Here is an 18986-nt window from a genome sequence, read left to right as displayed (position 1 = left end):
TCATATGCATGGCCATATACTGATAAGAACTCACAAGGGTTTGGGAAGCAGAAAGAAGACAGTCCTGGGTTCATATTCTATCTCTACCATGTAACATCTGAGTCTGTTTACCACTCTGTAAAAATAAAGTTCTGCGCTGGGCATGGTGGCACACGCTTGTAATCCCCGCACTTGGGAGGCAGAGACAGGAGGATCACGCAGGTTCAAAGCCAGCCTCACTGGCTTATGAGACCCTGTTTCCAAATAAAAATATAAAAAATAGGTGTCTGGGAGTGTAGCCCAAAGGTAGAAGGATTTCCAGTACCACCAAAAATAAATAAATAATAAATAAAGTTCTTAACACCTACTTGATAGATGGCTGTAGAAGAGGATTAGCTGAGACATTTTTGGTAAAGTCTCTAGAACAATGCTTGATAAGTAATCAGAGCTTCTTATAACTCACAATGAACCAATCTAGAAAAAAAATGTTTACTCTGCACAAGCCCTCATAACTCTAGATTCATGCCAGCTCTAGAATTCTGTTTTCACTAAAAACAAACAAGACTCTTGAGGGGCATCCCAAGGGCTGAATGTCAGCTTTGGTTTTCAAGCAAAAGTCAAAAATTTCCTGTAATTAGTAGATCTCATCACAAGTGTACTTAATTTGATAAAATTTCAAACTGAAAAATCCAAAGTTACAACAGACAAAATGGATTTTATGGCCAATTTAAAAGAACAAAACATTTCATTTAGAATTTTCAATTTTTGTATTATTATTATTATTATTATTATTATTATTATTATTACTTTTCTTTTGTTTTAGATGCTAAGCAGCTTCAATATACCGCAAAGCTAACAGAATTGGGGGAAGGACACTGGGAATCAATCCCATGGTCTCACACATGTCGAGCAAGCATTGTAACCCCCTGAGTTCTATCCCCAGCACCAGAATTTTTTTTATGAAGAGGATTTGTTCACAATCATATCTATTGCACAGCTGAAGGCTCCCTTGGGTTGACATGCAGGCCAGAGGAGAGGAAGAGATGGCATTTCATAAAGCTGCCTCCACCAGCACCCTCATCAGCCTTGTAAAGCAACTTGAAATCGTCTGGAGAGCTTGGCTCCAGAAAAGAATACCGGCACTTGTGTTACAGTAATGCTCAAGAAGCTGCCTCACTCGCTGTCTGAACAATGCACCTGTGGCTGGGAATGCAGAAAGGCTCTGAGGCATCAGGTTTTCAAGGAAAAACGATGCCATTGTTTAAAACTGTAACACTGGCTCCCTGCTGCCACCAGGCACCGATACACGTCTCCACAAAATCACCCAAGTGTGGCAAGCAGATATGGAGTTAGTTACAAGGTTCTTTAACACTGCTTTGCGGCTAAGGACACAAAACAAACAGCAGATCAAACATCCAAGTGTGAGGGCACACACAGGCCCGCCTGAACGCACACCTAGGAGGCAGTGTGGTTTACGGGCAAGGCCTGGAGCCAGCAGAGTTTGGGCATGGATCCCAGCTCTGGTGGATTAGCCGCCATGTGGCTTTGAATGAGTTGCTTAGCCTCTCAGAGCCTGTGAAATGTGCTGTTACAGAACCTTCCTTGCAGGGCTATCCTGGGGATGGAATGAGATAATATATATGGAACATGGGAACATAGGAAATTTTACTTCAATGAGAGGTCTGGTTTTTGTTCTTATCATTACTATTATTACAGTTATTTATTTTTAAGGGTTTTAGCTGACCTCAAAAGCAATATCTATCATTGTAATAATAAAATCGGCATCTTGCCCTTTTCTAAACTTTTCTTTCAAGCTTTATTGAGACATAATTGACAAAATAAAAATGGTACATATTTAAGATGTTCAACTCGATATATTGATAAATGTACACGCTGTGAAGTGATTCTCACAGTTGAGTTAATGAATATATCCATCACCTCACCTCACATGATTATCTTTCACATGAGAGAGAGAGAGAGAAAGAAGCAGAGACAGAGAATACTTAAGGTCAAATTTATTTATTTACTTATTTATAATTTATTTATCTATATGTTGCTAAGAATTGAATCCAGGGGCATTCTACCTCTAAACCCTTTCATTTTTTATTTACCCCAGCCCTTTTAATATTTTGTTTAGAAACAGGGTCTCACTAGGTTGCTCAAAGTCTCACTAAGTTGCTGAAGCTGGTCTCAAACAGTGATTCTCCTGTCTCAGTCTCCCAAGTACTGGGATTACAGGTGTATGCCACCATGCCCAGCTTAAGGTCATATATTTAAATATATGCCACAGTGTTATGACATATAGTCTTCATGCTGTACATTAACTCTCTAGACTTTACTCATCTTGCTTAACTGAAACCTTCCTTGCAGGGCTATCCTGGGGATGAAATTAGATAATACATATTTGACCCTTTGACCAACATCTTCCATTCCTCCACCCCACCCCACCCCCAGTGGCCTCTACTCTGCATTGTTTTTATGTGTCTGTCTTCTTAAGATTCCACACATAGGCCCAGCACAGTGGCCATGCTTATAATCCCAGGACTCAAGAGACTGAGATAGGAGAATTGTAGGTTCAAAGCCAGCCTTGGCAACTTAGTGAGGCCCTTTGAAACTTCGCAAGACCCTGTTTCGACATAACAAATAAAAAATGCTGGGGGTGTAGCTCAGAGGCAGAATACCTCTGGGTTCAATGCCCTATACAAGAAAAGAAAAAAAATTTTTTCATATAAGTAAAATCCTGTAGGATTTGTCTTCCTGCCAATATTCCATCCTTGATTACTCTGACACTACTTTCCTACATCCCCCAGAAAACTAGGAAGACTGGCTTTGAATCGTTCATTCACTTCAACACCACTGTGCTATGTGCCAGGCCCCATTCAAAAGCTGGGCACAATTATCTGATTAAGAAAAGACTCTGTCCTCTAGGAGTTCAGTCTTGTGGGCAAACAGTCACACCACCCTCTCATGTGGCTATAGAGGATACGCGTAAGAGGGATGGGGCAGAGACAGGGGCTGAGCCCACACTAAGACGGGGATGGGGATGGGCTCTGTCTACGGAGACACTCACTTGTAGAGTTGTCGTAGAAGGAGTCAGCTTCTTCTTCAGTGCCGTTGCCTCCAAAGAGGGCTTTGTAGTTGTTGTCCTCATACCAGTTGAGAGACTTGATCTTCAGCCCCCCGCCCTCTGGATGGCCACAGACGATGCGGGACACGGCCTGGTATATCTGGGTGGAGGAGCTGGAGCTAGAGCTGTTGGTCAGAAACAGCACCTCTTGCCGCATGTCACTCCAACTCCTCATGCTGAACAGCTGATGTCAGAGGGGAAGAGGAGGCAGCCAAGGGTAGAGCAAAGGTTTGGGACAAAGAAGAGGAAGAAACACTTTATTTTCTTAACCTGTCAATATCCATGTCCCAGAACATATTTAGTGCGACATCATCTCAAAGCCTTGTGATTGTATACCAGTACCTTCCTACCCTACCTGTGGCTTCTGGGACACTCAGCATCTACACTATCTGAGATGTCCATTCTGAGACCCCTCTGCAGATCTGCAGAATACAAACTTCCATCTTCACTAGCTTCCCAGGTAACTCCCACACCCACTAAAGAGGCACAGCTAGAGGTTAGTGGAGCCCCCACCATGGCCTTTATTTCATTGAGCTCATCTTTTTGCTCATCAGAAAGAATGCTGTCTTTAAACAGCTGGGTCTGACTGCAGATGAGTTCATCAGGAGCTGCCCCTCTTCACAGTGAGTGGCTCATTCCCAAAACACCTTGACTTCAGTGTAAAAGTCGGGGAGACCCCCTACCACTGAGAGCAAAAGTCCTCCAGCCTGGCCTCGGTGAAAATGTCAAGTAAAGGAAAAAATAGAAGGTGGGAGATCTAAGTTTGAATCCCTACTGTGTCCCTCACTGGCCTTAGAAGAGTCACTGTGTGCCTCTGAGGACCCAACTTCTCCTCAAGATGGCAAAGATCAAACAGTGTGGTGAGGAGGAACTGCACGGCACAGCCCCAAGCAGGATGGACTTCCATTCAACAAACATCAGTAATACGGACAGTGCCTTGTCCCACAGACAAATGCACTCCAGCACCTTATGGGGTTCATAGCCCAATTGCTCTTATTATTAAATATTTATAGAGTACTTTCTATTTCCACATGTTTCATAGTAAATGATTCATAAATCCCTAAATCCTTGAAATGTCCCTGCATGTTCTCCAACCTGGGAACACTGAGCCAGGGAGAGCAGGGGCCAGGCCGGGCCCCTGCACATGCCCTGGAATACACCTTGTGCTCGGTTTGTCTACCTCCCTGAGCCCACTAGCTCCTGAGAGTAATGTAGTCTTGAGCGCTGTGGGTCGCAACCTCTGTCTCTGCCTCTGGATGAGAACTGGGCCTTTCAGTGTGGATCTAGGTCACAAAGATTTCTTTCTCCAGAGAAAAGCAACTAGCTACTTCACAAGAACACAGGTTATCTTTTTATAAGCTATATGGGTATACAGACTACAGAAGGGGAGGAGAGGGAGAGAGAGATACGTTTCCTTTTGCTGGCTGAAGGGAAAGACTTCAACATTTGTCTTGTAGATTATTCAGGAAAATGGGGTGAGACTGCCTGCACCCAAATAGCTGCTCAGAACAGTATGGCTCTCCTTTTATTTTCAATGGTTGTGCTTTGGTGAAAATGACAAATTTTCTTTCTAAACATTGACCAAACAATGAAGCATTTTCATTTACCTTCTCCCATTTGTCTCAAAAAAGGGCAAGTTAGACAATAAGCAACTTCTGATCAAAGTGAGCAGAGGTGTTCTACTGAAAGCAGGTGTCCCTGGCTTGGCCTGGACCAGCTGGCAAGTTGGAGAGTTTATATCACATCCTCAACAGGAACAGCACAGACTCTTAATTCTTTTATTATCCCAGACAAAAATCAGGACTAGTGATGTAAGAGAAAATAGCTATTACAAACCCTGAGTTTAGAGGCAACCTGTGATTCTCTTTGACTTCTCTGAAACCAGAAATCAGCAAGGGGAAGAGGGCCAGGAGGGAACCCACAGGAGTAAACCAGGGCAAGTTAGTGTTGGTTAATAGAGCCCTGGAGAAACAACTATGGCTTGCAGAGCCCTTTTTTCTTTCTCTTTCTTTTTCTCTTTCTCTTTCTCTTCCTCTTTGTGTTTCCTGGAACAACCTCAGTTGCTTGGGATTTTCCACCTCACCAAAGGTCACTGACCTTCCGAACCCGGGTAACAGGCTAGAAAAGGGCTGCTCCTGAGAGGAGACTCAACAGTCAAGCCTCTACTGTCAGAGACATGGGAGCAGAATCCAAAACAAGAAAAGAATTGAACAGAAAGAAATACACCAAAAGTGTTAATGGTGTTCAATGTCAGCGTTTTCTGTCTTTTCCAGATGTTCTCTATTTTCTACAAGGAACACACAAGGCTTTTATGATCAGAAAATATAAAGTTGATTTCACTATCTGAAAAAATGGTACCCGAATTTTAAAAACAAGTCAGAGAAATGGCTAAAAATAAGACCACACCAATTCTGAGAAAATTTTCCCCAACTTATTGTTTTCCAATGTCCTTATATCAAGGTCCACCTTGTCTGTATCCACTGCCAGGCTCAGCGCCTTGTGCATGAGTGCTTCAGGCAGCTCCTGCTTTCCGAGTCTAATTTAACATGAGGCTGGGAGTCAGAAAGGCGGAACCCGTACTGGCTGAAGTCAGAGGAAAGGTTAACTGCTTTTCCAAACTCCTCTAGCCCTGATTCTAGGACAAATATTACTCTGACATATTTGTCAACGTGTAGACCTCAGAGGCCTAGTTAACTTAATGTTCATGAAGAGACTACACACCAAAGCTGAACCTCAGAGGCCCTATTTTACAAGGAAAGAGCTGGGGATAACATGTCATTCTCATTAGTTAGAAAGCATGTTTTAGTAAAAACAACTAACTAGGCCTGCTACTGAAGGAACAACATAGAGAAGTTGCTGGTCAGAGGAAGCTATGCATAGATGGGAGGGGAGAGGGGGAGAGGGGGAGAGAGAAAGAGAGAATTCTCCTCTATCCTCTTACCAAGGAACAAACAGAACCCATGGGGGAAAGGTATAGACTAGATATGAAGCCTTTAGTCACTAATTAGCTCTGCGATCTCAATAAGTCTTGGTTTATTCATCTCTAAAGTAAGAAAATCAAAACAGATCATGTTTTTTTGATCACTCATGCTTCTAAAATTGATGATACATCTCATATGCTATTTAAATCAAAAGGACCCTCTTAGCCAAATGCACAAATAAAAAATAACGATAGTATATGGTCTGCTTGCTGATGCTGGAAAGACACAACTTACCTCTTGGGCCAGACTCCCAAGACTGTCCAGTAAGGTTCTTGTGGCTTCAGCCAACTGCTGGCTCGGGAAGGGAACTGAAGAGTTTAGTCCTCTCTGGAATGAGAGGGGGAAAAAAAAACTTTTTTTTTTTTCTGAGCTCAAATGTAAGCCTGAAATTTCTATTGAAAATAAACAAGTTAATGAAAACCATTCCCAATCCTGAATTTAAAAAATAAGAAACTATTCTAGCTGTTTGCATGGGTTTTTTCCCCTTCAGATCAGATTTCTAATTATTGGATGATTGGTTGTAATTGCTATATGAATATATCTTTAAAGGTACTAAATATGCAATAGATAAATATCTCATTGTGTGTGTGCACACGCATGCGTGCGTGTGTGCACATGCACATATTCATTACAATTCAGACCACCTCTATAATTCTGCAAAGCACGTATGGCAGGAATGGCCTGAGAAACAGGTTTGTGAATATCTCCTGAAAAAGGAAGAAATTGTAACATTTAGAGTTGTCAAAAGCAGGGAAGAAGGAAGTCTTGCTTTTCACTCTGCTCAAGAGAGTACTCTCTCTCTCTCTAATGCTGGAAATGTCCAGAAATTCGAGAGAGAGATAGAGAGAGAGATAGAGAGAGATAGAGAGAGAGAGAGAAAGACATAGGTCATTTTTGTCATTTTTATTTGTTCAGTAGAAGAGAAAAGGAAAAAAAAGATCTCCGGTGTTTCTATGGAAATTGTTTTGTTCAATATCATATCAGATACCTTCTAGAGAAGGTTAGGTAGGCTATTTTGACATTTGTCATATCAGAGATTGCTATGAAATTACACTGTTGACTACACAGAATATGGCTGGAAACAGATGGGGCTATCTCTAAGAAACAGCAGCCTGGGATATGCTATTTTATAAAAACTACCAGCTAGGTGTGGTAGCACATATCTGTAATTTCTGTACTTTGAGAAAATAAGACAGAAGGACCACAACCTTGAGGCCAGCCTCAATTATTTAGTGAAGATCTCAACAACTTAGTGAGATCCTGTTTCAAAATAAAAAATTTAAGCAGGGCTGAGGGTATGGCTCAGAGGCAGAATGCCCTGGGTTCCATCTCCAGTACCACACAAAAATATAATAATTAAAGCCGGGGGTAGTGATGCATACTTTTAATCCCTGCGCTTGAGAAGCTGAGACAGGAGGATCGCACAGGTTCGAAGCCAGCCTCAGCTACTTAGTGAGGCTCTCAGAAAACTTAGTGAGACCCTGTTTCCAAATGAAATATAAACAGGTCTGGGAATAGAGCCCCGAGGTAGAAAGCCTCTGGGTTCTACCCCCAGTACCACAATAATTAATTAATTAATTAATTAAAAGACTTCCAGGGCCTCCGAGGCCGGGATCGGAGCCTGCTGAGGGGTTAGGCCGGTGCTGGGGCCAACGGCCGGCATCGGAGCCTGCCGAGAGGCTAGGCTGGTGCTGGGGCCTCCGAGGCTGGGATCGGAGCTTTCCGAGGGGTTAGGCCGGTGCCAGGGCCAATGGCCAGCATTGGAGCCTGCCGTGAGGCAAGGCCACTATGCGGCCTCTGAGGCCGGGATCGGAGCCAACTGAGGGGTTAGGCTGGTGTCCAGGCCAGTGAGACCAGAATCGGGGCCTCCCATGAGGCAAGGCCGCTGCTTGAGCCAGCGAGGTCTGGATCAGTCCACCGGGTAGCCAGGCCACTACTGGGGCCGTCAAGAGTGGGATCAGTACTTGCAACGCGGCATGCACAGAGAAATATCGCAGAAAATATAAATAAGATGCTTCCCCTAATCAGCAAAAACTAGGAGGAAAGGGACAAAAGGAAGAGGTTGAGCTATAGAAAGGGCCCTATAGTGAAGCAACTAATATGACCAATCAGAGGGTATGGAATAGTGGAGGACGGAGGCTCTTTAAAACGCAGGAGGAACATAAACAAATGTATCAAAGTTAATCACCAAACAAACATGGGATTGAGGGAAGGGGAGGGAATGGGATGGGGGCTGGATGAGGGCTGATTGGATGATGTGTGCTTGTATATCCTCTCAAGTCTTGTACTCCAATGTGATTGATATATGACTACAATGCACCAATTAAAAATAAATAAATAAATAAATTTAAAAAATAAATAAATAAGACTTCCAAATACAGATGATTAAGTTGCTATCATTATAATCACCACAGTATCCAAGCATATGTCTAAAAGCATATTTCTCAAAAAAAAATCTGCCTAAAGGTTCTATGAAATAATTTGTCCAGCCTGATTTATGGGCTTTTCTCAAATGGCTTATCCACGAGAGTCCCAGCATTCCCTGTTCACGGTCCCCTGCGGGGCCGATGGTCTCCCATAAATGCTACGCTCAGAGAGTTGGCTCCACCATACAACTCGCAGATGGTATCTGTGATTGTTCCTTCCTGAAAGAGTAATTCATGAACAAAAACAGTGGGGCGCTTGGTTTTTACTTTCCTCTCTTCAGGTTTACTTTATCACTGAAGATTACCACACTAGAAGATGAACCTACAAAAACTCGCAGCAAGGGAAATTTACAAACTGAGAGGTCTTAATTGGAAGCCATAGGAGGTAAAGTGCTTTCGCATTTACCATGAGGCTCACAAGATGATGGATGTTCAGGGTTGTAGAACAAAAACAAAACAAACAAGGACAAAACAATATATGCCAAATTTACTTCATGCAATTTGTTTTAAAGCTTAAAAGGTGGTAGGTGATCTATCTTTTTATCAAATATAAATAGAAATAAGATTCTTATCATCCTTCTTGTCTCTCACCTCTGCCTCCCAATCTTGGATCCTGGCTACAGAAACCTGGGTGAATGACTCAATTTCCCCAAAATACCTCATACAGTCTCCGTTATGTAGCAAGTCCTCTACTTTATAAACAATTTTATTCTCTACTTCCTTCTTTCCTTCTTCAAAATTTCACTGCCAGTATACTTGAGGGCTCTGCTCTATAGACAGATTTTTCCAGCTGTCTTTATTGTTGTTTCTGGCACTGGGGATTGAACTCAGGGGTGTTCTACCTCTGAACTACAACCTCAGCCCTATTTATTTATTTGAAATATTTACTTTGAAAATCTCATTAAGTTGCTGAAGCTGGCCTAGAACCTGTTATCCTCCTGTCTAAGCCTCTTGAGTACTTAGATTACAGGTGCTAAGATTACATGTGCCACCATACTCAGCTTCCAGTTCTTAAAAAAGACAAATATCCTATCTCCATTTCTTGGCTAGCTCTTGAATTTTTTTCCTGGTAGGATGTCCTCTCTCCACTAGGAAGAACGTTGGAGTTATCATCTGATAGCACATCTACCACACACCGATGTGCTATTTCTAAAACTGTAAATGTTCCTCACTGCAAAGTTAAGACATCCTTATCCTAATTCCTACAGGCCTAGGATAAAATGCCTTTCTCTCCCCTATAGCCTTTTTTTAAACTAGTGTTTGCCAAACTATGAAAAAAAAAAAGATGCTGTTAAATATAAGAAATGTATAAGATATTTTACATTTCATCTACTTATCTCTCTCTCTCTCTCTCTCTCTCTCTCTCTCTCACACACACACACACACACACACACACACCTTTATCTCAGTGTGTGTTCATGTGTACCACTGACACACGGCACTGGACTATGTTCACAGAGCCTCTCGTTCATAGTGCTTTTGGCATGAACATGGTGTTTGCAGTCCACACATTACACTCAGCTTCAGACTTTGAGGCAGTGGAGAGAGGCTGATCAGCCCACGAGCCCCCAGCAGACAGGGAGATGGTGCCAGCTGCATGTGAGGCCAGGTGTGTCACATCAATTAGATACACAAGTCGCTAAATACAAAATGCAGCTCAAAAAACCCCAGACTCAATGCTGGCCCCCTGTCACCACTACAGCCATCTGTTCCCTGAAGGGTACAAATCAGGGAGCGATTTATGTCACTCTTAGAATAGGTCTTCTCCATTTGAATTTACATTTTTAATTTTCTTCCAGGGTGTTTTTATTTTGATACTGAGGATTGAACCCAGAGACATTCACCCTTCAAGTCACACCCCCAGCCTTTTTTTTTTTTTTTTAAACAGGATCTTGATAAATTACTGAAAGCCTGACTAAGATGCAAAAGCTGGCCATGAACCTTCGATCCTCCTGTCTCGGCCTCCCGAGTGCTGAGATTACAAGCTGTGCACGACCATGCTGGTTCCTTCAAGTTTTTTTGGTTGTTTGCTTGGTTGGTTGGTTTGGGTGTTCTCAACTATCTCAGTCATGTGCAGTTCCCCTAAATACCACCTTTTCTTCCCTCTTCACTCTGCATGCTGTGTCCTCCCTGGAGCTTTCTATTTCATGTGACCTACCTAGCTACCATCTGTTCTTTAGGTCCCTATGTAGAGGATGCTTCTGTCCTGACCTAGGGGAGCATCTATGGACCTACACAGCAGCTGATCCTCTCCTGCTCCATTCCACTCACTCTCCACCAGAACAGAAATTCAGACACACCACCGCCTCCCTGGCCCCATGCATGGCACTGATTAGGGCTCAGTAAGTATTGGCTGAAGAAATGGGTTTATAGTTTATCAGGAAAAAGCATCCCCAATGCATTTGAAGTTATAGACAAGTATAAATAGGGGACAGAACATTCACAAAAGTAAAATGTGATCAAAAACATTTCATTTTACACAATCATATCCACAGCCAAAACTGTCAGGGATTCTACTACTACATAAAGTGAGACATGAGCGTGCATGTATTTGAGCAATATTTCTTTCAACACAATTTTGTTTTTCTCCTGTAGATCCATGTGACAATATAATCACTGGGACATTTCAAACTCCCCTTAAATACCTTCATAAAGTAGATGCAAATCTCTCCTTACTCTGCCCACATGCAGAAAATCTGACTTAGTGCTAGGCTTAACATGCCTCGGTTCAAAATTAAAACAAGCAAGCCACATGACAGGTACAAAGACTACCACCAGCCAGAAGCAATCACTGTCTTATTTTCAATGACATACATGACAGCAAGGATTTCCTTTGAGGAACATTTTAATATTTCTTTTTAAAGTAGGAAATTATAAAAAGTCATAGCTGAGGAAGGTATTAATCATTTAAAAACAAATAAACTATTTAAAAGTTAACTTGCAAATTTCACCATGTTTCATGCATTAAAATACTTCATTTTATTCTGTCCTCTTCTAAATGGATAATTCAGAACAAAATCAAACCTTTCTCTTAGAAAAGACAGGTTTCTTTTCTAGGACAAAATAGTATAATTAAAACAAAAAGGTCTATGTAGATGTAATCGAGTGGTCCCATGAACACAATGCTGAATTCACCTGTGTATCCCTTTCCGCATAGGAACTGGGTGAACCAAAAGGCTGAAGCACCAAGCGATGAGGTTGGCAACTGCTTTCAAAGTAAAAGGCATATTTTGTAAACAGGTGCGCAGTAAAATCGAACAAAGCTAAACAAAAGCGGATACGCTGCACAATGTCTGCGTTTCAGCAAGGAGAAGAAAATTCATGCAGGTTCTCCCTTAAGAACCTGCACAAATGCTTTCAGGACTACACATAAATAAAAGTTGTGCATCTAGTCCTGAACAAGTGGGAGGCAGAAGATAACAACAAGCCCCATCTGTATTCTCAGTCCTCATCTGAGAGTCAAGAAGGGGCTAATAAAGAACCTGCTAGGAAGAGATTGTCTTGTTCACCCCTTACCCACCTGCCTCTTTGATCTGTACACAGCCCAGCTGTGAGATCACTGGTCTTGCCGGGAACTTCAGGGCACCCTCCCTTGTGAACCAAGTTCTACCCTGGTAGGAATGTTCCACAAGCACAGAAGACATTGGATGGAACCCTCTGTTCCACAGAAATAGAGCTGTCCTGTTGAGGCTGATGGTACCATCAGCAGTCTAAGCACATAGTTGTGCGTGCAGTGTCAGTGATCTAAGCACATAGGAGTTTAAGCACACAGCAATTTCCAAGTTGTTACTGAAATTGAAGATAATCTGTATGATTGTCTCTCCAACCTCAAGGATCAGATCTGAGTAGACATGTCCACACAAAATCACAGAGAAAATGGCAAGCCAGGGCCCCAAAGCCTATATAATTATAATTTTTTTTTTTTTTGGTGGTACTGGGATTCCTGGAAGCCCTTCTACCTCCGGGCTACACTCCCAGACCTATTTTATATTTTTGAAACAGGGTCTCTTACGCCAGCGCGGCTGGCTTCGAACCTGCGCGATCCTCCTGTCTCCGCCTCCCAAGCGCGGGGATTACAAGCGTGCGCCACCACGCCCGGCTATAATTGTAATTTCACATTCTTCCTACAACATCTCGCAGTGGCCCAAGTCAGCAAAGACTGCTGTCAGGGAGCTGGTTGGGAGGACCAACCTCACTTTTCAACCCCAGAGCCTGAGAACTCTTCAAAGGCCCATCTCAGCCATATAGTTGGTTCTTAGTGTCCACTCGATGAAAGCGCCACATGGATCTCACCTGTCTCACTCATGATGGCACTTTTAGGAGCTAAAACAGTGCCTGGCACAAAGAAAGATTACCATAAAACACTCAGTGATTCTGTGGGATGACTGCCTCATGCCTTGCTCAGGACTGCTCTGCTTCTCACTCTTTGGCTTGTGTATACAAAATCCTAATGAGTAGTGTTTGTTATGCCATAGAGTCTCTCAGAATATGGGTATGAAAAGCAGACAACTAAAGAGGGATCAATAAGAGCCAGGCGTGGTAAAGCACGACTGTAATCCCAGTTCTTGGGAGGCTGAGAAAGGAGGATCACAGGTTCAAGGCCAGCTTCAGTAACCTAGCAAGACTGTTTCAAAAAATAAATAAATGTAGCTTGGAGGTGGAATGCTCTTGGGTTCAATCCCTGGTACTAAACAACAACAACAAATCCAAGAGGGATCAGTAAAAAGCCTAGGGTACAGAGAGAATGCTTCAAAGATATAATGAAATCTAGCCTCCAATCCAAAGGCAATTTTGACAGGTGAACAATCTCCAACCATGCCCACACCCTAACCACAGGCATCTATGTATCCATCATGGGCAATATGTACTCTGAAGATGTACTTAAAGATACAGACCTTAAAGTAAGGTTATCCTGGATTATCCGGGAGGGCAAACTAGTCACATGAGCCCTTGGAAGCACAGAACTTTCTGGGACTGGAGGTAGAGAGAGGTGGCAGAGGGAGAAGTCAGAGATTTAAACCACAGGAGGGCTTCAGCCCACCTGCTAGTTGGGGGCCATAGGAGAAAAATGAGAAGAAACACTGCTGCCTCTAAAAGCAAAGATCACACTCAGCTAAGAAGCAGCTTCAGTCCTATCCCTACAAGAAACTGAATCTGGCCAATACGCTAAATGAGCTGGAAAGCAGGTTTATCTTCAGAGCCTCCAAGTAGAACACAAGCCTATGAGCCTATTTGATCTCAGCTTTGTGAGATGCTAAGAACTGAACCCAGGTGAGCCTCCACTGTCCCCAGACTTCTGGCCTTCAGGATTTGGAGAGAGAGTAAACGTGTATAATCTTAAGCTGCCAAGTATGTGGCCACTTGTTACAGCAACAGTAGGACAAAAATAAATAAATAAATAAATAAATAAATAAATAAATAAATAAATAAATAAATAAAACACCCACACCAAAAGAGTAAAACAAGGAAAAATGTTTCAAAACACGTCTCTCCTGATGATCTACTTTGGGTACAGAAACATGAATCGACAGAACAGTTTTCCCACATGATATTGGACCTGGCATCTGGTTACTGCTTCTGTTGCAGTTCTTGGCACAATTAACTGCCCATGTGCAATGGTATCACATGTCCCATCTAGCTACCATCACAAATGTTGAAATTTCCACCAAGTGGCAGGAGAAAAAGCCTGCCTACTGCAAACCAAGTATCAATCCCAGTACTCTAAGTAAGGCTCGAATTCATTCAATAAATAACATTCCAAAATGCATGGAAGTCATTTTATCCCAAAGGCATCCTCCCAAATCATCTTTGCATGGCACAGTTGTCTACTCACTGTAATCTCATCAAAAGCTTCATTTTATAACTTTATAGAGGTTTCTGAGGAGCAGCAGAGGAGTGGGAACAGAATCCAGATGTTCCATATACCTAGGAGATGTGCAAGAAGCACCCTGGGGCTGGCTTAGTGGACACCTGTAGAGCCACAGCACAAAAAAGATGGGCTACAACCTGGCTGACATGATGAAGTGCATTTCCATGTACTTGTTATGTTGCTAATCCTCCCACACAGAGAGATATTTTCCAGTTGAAATCTGAGCTGTGCATTGTCAGATGATGAGGGCTGTAATGTCATTCTACTCTGTACATTCTACATTATATAAATGGAGGATTTTTAAATTGGGTTGCACACATAATAATAGGTGTTTAATAAATAAACAGAATGAGTGAGCCTCCAGAATAAATTACTCTATTTCAAAAACACTTTCCAAAACTTAAAGAGTGAACATTTCTGTCTTTTAATCAAGTTAAGTAGACCCAAACAGTCCAAGGAAATGGTTTGGTATCACAACTTTTTATACCATTTATAATAACCTTGATGTCCTGTGTCTCACACTGTGAAAAAGATGTTACCAAGCTTCAAATGCCTGTACAAGTGGGCTTATCTAACTATGTAGGGCTGTTACTTTGGGCTGTAAACATCCCCAGTAAAGAAATACATCTCATTTGAAATTAGAATACAGAAACATTAACCACTAGCATCCAAGACCACAGAACATAGCACTGAGTATATTTAAACCAAAAATAAAATAGAATATGCTACTTTGGGAATAAAACAAAAGCAGATCTGAAGCATCAAACTAAAGCTGGTCACAATGGCTGACTTGGGTGCCCATCGCAAAAGCGCCTAGAAGGGCCCAATTTTATCACTCTCTTTGTTTCTAGCAGCAACCATCACATCATAAAGTCGAGCAGCACATGAGAATTTCATGATGGTTAGTCCAGAGTCTAGAGTACAGAGTAGAGTCAAATGTGTTTCTTTTGTGTTGTACTGAGGGTGGGACACAGGGGCTTTCTACCTCTGGGCTATACTCCCAGACCTATTTTATATTTTATTTGGAAATAGAATCTCACTAAGTTGCTGAGAACCTCACTAAGTAGCTGAGGCTGGTTTCAAACCTGTGCGATCCTCCTGTCTCAGCCTCCCAAGTATTGGGATTACAAGCGTGCGCCACCACTCCAGGGTCTCAGATGTGTTTCTAAGGTCTCAATGTCAGGTATGGTCTATGGACAAGGTCCAGAATCCAAACGTCAATTAAAAAAAACATGTTTCAAAAGGTCCAAGAAGAATACAATTTTATTTTATTACAATGAGGAACATCTCTTTGGGGGCACATTTTTTTCTCCAGGGCTTTTTTTTTTTTTTTTTTTTTTAACTACTGAGAAGTCAAAGCACTCTCTCTTGAGTAGGAAACCAGAATGCTGGATGGTAAGCAATGATGTTAAAGGGGTATTTCATAGGCGTGCTCAGAAAAAATTACTCTATACAACACTCTGATGACCAACTAACTGGTTAAGAATGAAAGTGTATTTTCATGGAGCATTTCTCTAAACCATGCATTCCTGGGCTGAGCAAATTTTGTTAGAAATGTTTTTCTTTGAATACAATTTTGTCTTTGAATAAGCTAAGTATTGGGCATGATCCCATCTGATGCATGTACGTGTGTGTGTGTGTGTGTGTGTGTGTGTGTGTGTGTGTGTGTGTTTGCAGTATGGAAATCAAACCCAGGAGCATTCTACCTCTGAGTTCTATCACCAGCCTCTTATTTTTTATATACTTTTACTGGTGCAATGTCAAAATATGTCAAAATGATACAAACATACACATACATATCACTTGGTGATCATCAGCTCTTTATCCTTAATTTTTAGATAGAGTCTCACTAAGTTGTCCAGATTGACCTTGAAATCCAGATACCACTGTCTCAGCCTCCTAAGTAGCTGGGTCTCAATTTTAGAGTTTTCCTGGGATAATCCACCATGTCGCCCTTCTGATAGTTTTCTTAAGCAAGAATACATAGCCGTCTTCCTATCAGTAGTTTTGAGAATTTACTTTAATATGGGGAACTGTTTCTTCAAATAAACTCTTACTCAGAATTATAATATAAAAGCCGGGTGTAGTGGTACAGGCTTGTAATCCCTGCTCGGGAGCTTGGGAAGCAGAGACAGGAGGATCTTGCAGGTTCGAAGCCAGCCGCACTGGCTTAAGAGACCCTGTTTCCAAATAGAAACAGGTAGAAGGACTTCCAGGAACCCCAGTACCACCAAAAAAAAAAAAAAAAAAAAAAAAAAAAAAAAAAAAAAAAGAAGAAGAAGAAGAAAGAAAAAAAATGCCCTTGGGTTCAATTCCCATTAAAAGAAAATAATTATAATATAAAAAAACATGAAAATGTAGGTCTTCTCTAATTGAAATAGCCCCGCAAGGGACCTTGGGCATGGATTCAGCCACACCCAGCACATTCTTCCACTATTCATTCTTTGAGAGACGGCCCAAAGGTTTGAAAGAACACTTACAATACCACCGAGATCACAGAGACACAGCCAGCCAGCCCTACATTTCTATAAAAACAAAGTCAGGATGTCCAGTGAAATAATTTACATTCCAAAAGCATCAGTGCCAAAGCTTCTCCACAGAGCAAATCTACTTACTATGAGCGGCTTCAGGATGTCCATGTTGGACCGGAACACTTGCTCTGCCACATCCAGTTTCTCCCTCGGTAGATCACAGAGCTCGAAAACCTCTGGGTCACCAAGTTGAATCACATCTTGTAATTTGGATCCATCACACAGGTTGGTCAAATGTAACTGGTAACCTTGCAAAAATACCTGGAAGCAGTTCATGCAAGGAGAGACAATTGGAATAGGATTACAAAGATGAGAAACTGGATCCTGGAAGCCCCTGGGGGAGCCTCACATCACCCCAGCTTCCAAGGTCCTAAGAAAGGGCCCACGACAATAGGCCACGGATGGGGTCTCTTTGCTGAACTTCAGAAGAAATCATGGCATGATCTGATGGCACATCTCAAACCTGCACTTGTCTCACTTGGTGTCTCCCGCATTCTTGTTCCCCTGGCAGAGGGAAATCCTGACTTCAACTCTTTCTCAATCCTGGGATGAGTCATTGAATAGGAATCCAGAGTCTGAACTCCTGGAACCACTTTTATTAGAAGAAAAACATCCTCATTACTTTGGAATTTATGAGCTCCAACACTGGGACTAGGCTAAATTATGTGTGTGGGGGGGAAGATCATGCTATTTATCTGCAGGCTTAGATATGTAATTTATGCACAGAATTATGTTCAAGTAATGTCAGAATTCGGAATTTTTCATGTTACTTCCCCCAGAAGAGATTGCCAGAAAGCCAATCTCATGTCACTGAGAGGCCAGCTCTGTCATGTTTACTGATTCTTTCTGAAAAACCCATAGGAACCCTCTTTTGGGGCATATTCGGCTTACTTAATTAGCCTTTCTGGGCCTAAATAAAAAGTGATTCTTCATATATGGTCCTCATTGTCCAGCAGACAGCAGCCCTTACAAAGAAGAAGAGCCTTTATTTATGGTGCTCACTTTGTATCCTGAGTGTTGGATCAATACAGTCAGTAAAATTTGTTGAATGAATGAATCAATGAATGAATCAATGAATGAATGAATGACTCAGGCTCTTTATCACACCATTACTAAGTCCCATGTTAGTTTAAATTAGTGTAGCCAGTCCTGGTTGGAGAACAACCTATTGTGAGTGATGGACCAAAACCTCTCAAAACCTAGGCAGCTTCTAAACACTGCAGAGCGTTTGGCCTACCATGGTTTCCAATAAATTTTCACCTTTACTGCCAGATACGCAAGTGCTCTTGAATTTTCCTCCTTTCCCTTAGTCCTTGCTGCCAGGCTATGAGCCTACCCTCAGTGCCTGTGTTTAAGAGCACTGACAATACAGAAACTCTAATGGCTAAGCAAGGACCACCTCCATGCTCAGGATGCCCCTGTAACAGATATGAAATTGGCTGGGGGCAATGGAAATTGTGTCATGTGCAACTATTTTCAAAAGCCTGCTGTCCCTGGGCCACCTCCCAACCACACAATCAGTAAATACAAGGCATATTTTCCTAGTTTCATAAGGGCAAGCAGTAAGTACATTTTTCTAATTTAAAAAATTCTGGATTTTATGAAGCAAAGCCCTCATATGCAAGCAGAAACATTTCTACTCCTTCTACTTATCATAAAAACAAGCCAGTACGCAGACACATGACAGAGTAAGGAAGCAGTTCCCCTTTCTGCCAGAGAATAAACTCAATAAACATAATAAACTTAAAAAAATCAATAATTGCTAGGCATGCTGGCACATTCCTGTAATTCTAGTACTTGGGAGACTGAAACAGGGGATTGTGGGTTCAAGGCCAGCTCCAGCAACTTAGTGAGACCCTCAGCAACTTAGCAAGACCCTGTTTCAAAATCTGAATGGCTAGGGGTATAGCTTGGAGATAGACTGTTGGTTCAATTCCTAGCAACTAAATAAATAAATAAATATGTAATCAGCACAGGAGCTATATGAAAATTCATGATCTATTCATATGTTAACAACTAGGCTGGTTCCATAATTTGGCTACTGAAAATTTTGCTGCTATGAACATGGATATG

At 42.0% G+C, this 18986-nt stretch overlaps 1 protein-coding gene across 1 annotated transcript in view; it reads right to left on the bottom strand.

Moving 5' to 3' along the window:
• ABCA1 (ATP binding cassette subfamily A member 1) overlaps nt 1-18986 on the bottom strand; it is a gene marked incomplete at both ends in the record, with an annotated part of 108809 nt that overhangs the window by 51773 nt on the left and 38050 nt on the right. Inside the window, 3 exons of the mRNA XM_080708505.1 lie at nt 3050-3290; nt 6322-6414; nt 16998-17174. Of these exons, the coding sequence (XP_080564631.1) occupies nt 3050-3290; nt 6322-6414; nt 16998-17174 (511 nt within the window). The remainder of the gene's footprint in view (nt 1-3049; nt 3291-6321; nt 6415-16997; nt 17175-18986) is intronic.

This window comes from Muscardinus avellanarius, assembly GCF_963383645.1.
Source record: "Muscardinus avellanarius genome assembly, chromosome: 13".
Classification (NCBI taxonomy): Eukaryota; Metazoa; Chordata; class Mammalia; order Rodentia; family Gliridae; genus Muscardinus; species Muscardinus avellanarius.
Note: the sequence above shows the minus strand (reverse complement) of the source record. Positions and strands in the feature narration are given on the sequence as shown.